We start from the raw sequence: 1,763 nt of genomic DNA on the forward strand, positions 1-1,763 counted from the left end.
GCGTAGCTGCTGAACTTTCAAAGAAATCGTATATCCAATGGTTTTGGACAAAATATACTTACAATGTAATTATGTGATATTAAAATCTAGTGCAATTTAACATGAAATTGCAATCATTTTTCTTGAGCATATATGTCATATTTTTATAGTTTTCAGACACCATGGACACTCCATCAAAGAAAAGAAAAAAGATAGCATGGACACGATTGAGAGCCATACAATTTGCACGTACACGGTTGGTTATACGTACTAGTCAAAATAAAATGGCGGGCCAGCTTTCGTTCAGCGACAGGCACATCCATCCAGCCATCTATATATCGTGTATCCATGTCCTAATCGGACGAGACTAATTAAGCACCTTGCACCTTGCTTTCCATAGCTAGCTATCTTCTCCATTCTCCATTTTCCACCATGGCCACCGCCGTCGCATTTGCCCACCTTCTACTTTTCCTCGTCTTGGTGTCCCCAGTGGCCTGCTACTCTGCTAGTCCCTCGCACCGCTGCGACTGGTGCCCTCGGTGGTCCACCGCCTCCCTCCTGCCTCCCGATGCCACCATCACCGGAGCCGCGTGCGGGTACGGTGGCCCGGCAGCGGCAGCTGAGCTTGCTGACGGGAGCTTCCACATTGCGGCCGTCAACACCGGCTTTTTCCGCCAAGGCCAGGCCTGCGGCGCCTGCTACCAGCTGAGGTGCAGGGGCCGGAGCGCGTGCGCGAAGGACGATGTCAAGGTCGTCGTCGTCGCCGACGTGCCGGAGACGAACAGCACAGGCGGGGGCGAGCGGTTCATGCTTACCAAGGACGCCTTCGCCGCCTTGACTACTACTGGTGCCGATGGTCAGCCGGCCGTCGACGTCGACTTCAGGAGGATACCTTGCGCTTATAAAAGCAAAAACCTTGCAGTGAGGGTGGAGGAGACGAGCAGCAGGGACAAGGGCCACCTCGCCGTCAGGTTCCTCTACCAGGGCGGCCAGACCGACATCGTCGCCGTCGAGGTGGCGCGGGCGGAAATTCCTGGTGCCACTGCCACGACCCAGAGTACCGCCGCGCCGTCGCTGACCACATGGCAGTACATGACGCAGCGCGAGGGGTCGCCGGGCGTGTGGCGCACGTCCCGCACGCCGGCCGGCCCGTTGAGGCTCCGGCTCGTCGTGACCGCCGGCTCCGGCGGCAAGTGGCTTCGAGCCGAAGGTGTAGTGCTCCCCGCGGAGTGGCAGGCCGGCGCGGTCTACGACACTGGACTGCGCGTCACCGACGTCGCCGCAAGCACCTGCGGCGGCGCCTCCTGCTCCGCCTCCGGAGACGGCGAGGAGGAGTAGTAGGAGCTCAGATGACAAGCACGCTCCATCCATCCAGGATCGTGGTGACCATGGTTCGTCGGAGCCGGCCTACACGCCACCGGCCGGCTGCCGGGGAGGTCGATGCTGCTGCATGCATATACACCGTACACTACAGATATCGTGTGCGTGTTCCGCTGCATGCACCGAGAAGAAACGCAGAAAGGGACATAACAGTAGAAAGGACACCCCCCCCCCCTCCCCAAAGAAGGAAAATGTACAAAGATCGCCTCATCGCAAGCTCTTCTTCACTGTCGTCGTCGCCGAAGCTCCGCCGAGAGAAATGGTGTGTGCTTCCACCATGACTGGCGGCCGTTAACCACACTAGCAAGTTGCTAGTGCATATTATCAAGTATTGTAGTGGGCTATACATAGAGGTACACACTTGAGAGTTGAGACCCTATCATTGTCATTGTACTCATGCATGG

General features: G+C 57.2%; 1 protein-coding gene across 1 annotated transcript; it reads left to right on the top strand.

The window, feature by feature from the left end:
* Nucleotides 1–381: 381 nt before the first annotated feature.
* LOC123147125 (expansin-like A4) lies at nt 382–1,549 on the top strand. The gene has a single exon (XM_044566361.1). The coding sequence runs from the start codon at nt 412–414 to the stop codon at nt 1,315–1,317; it is 906 nt and encodes a 301-aa protein (XP_044422296.1). The 5' UTR covers nt 382–411; the 3' UTR covers nt 1,318–1,549.
* The last annotated feature ends 214 nt before the right edge of the window (nt 1,550–1,763 follow it).

This window comes from Triticum aestivum, chromosome 7A, assembly GCF_018294505.1.
Source record: "Triticum aestivum cultivar Chinese Spring chromosome 7A, IWGSC CS RefSeq v2.1, whole genome shotgun sequence".
In the NCBI taxonomy this organism is placed as follows: Eukaryota; Viridiplantae; Streptophyta; class Magnoliopsida; order Poales; family Poaceae; genus Triticum; species Triticum aestivum.

Bases quoted from the DNA above. Each gene is read 5' to 3' on its own strand.
- LOC123147125 (XM_044566361.1), top strand. From the start codon at position 412: ATGGCCACCGCCGTCGCATTTGCCCACCTTCTACTTTTCCTCGTCTTG.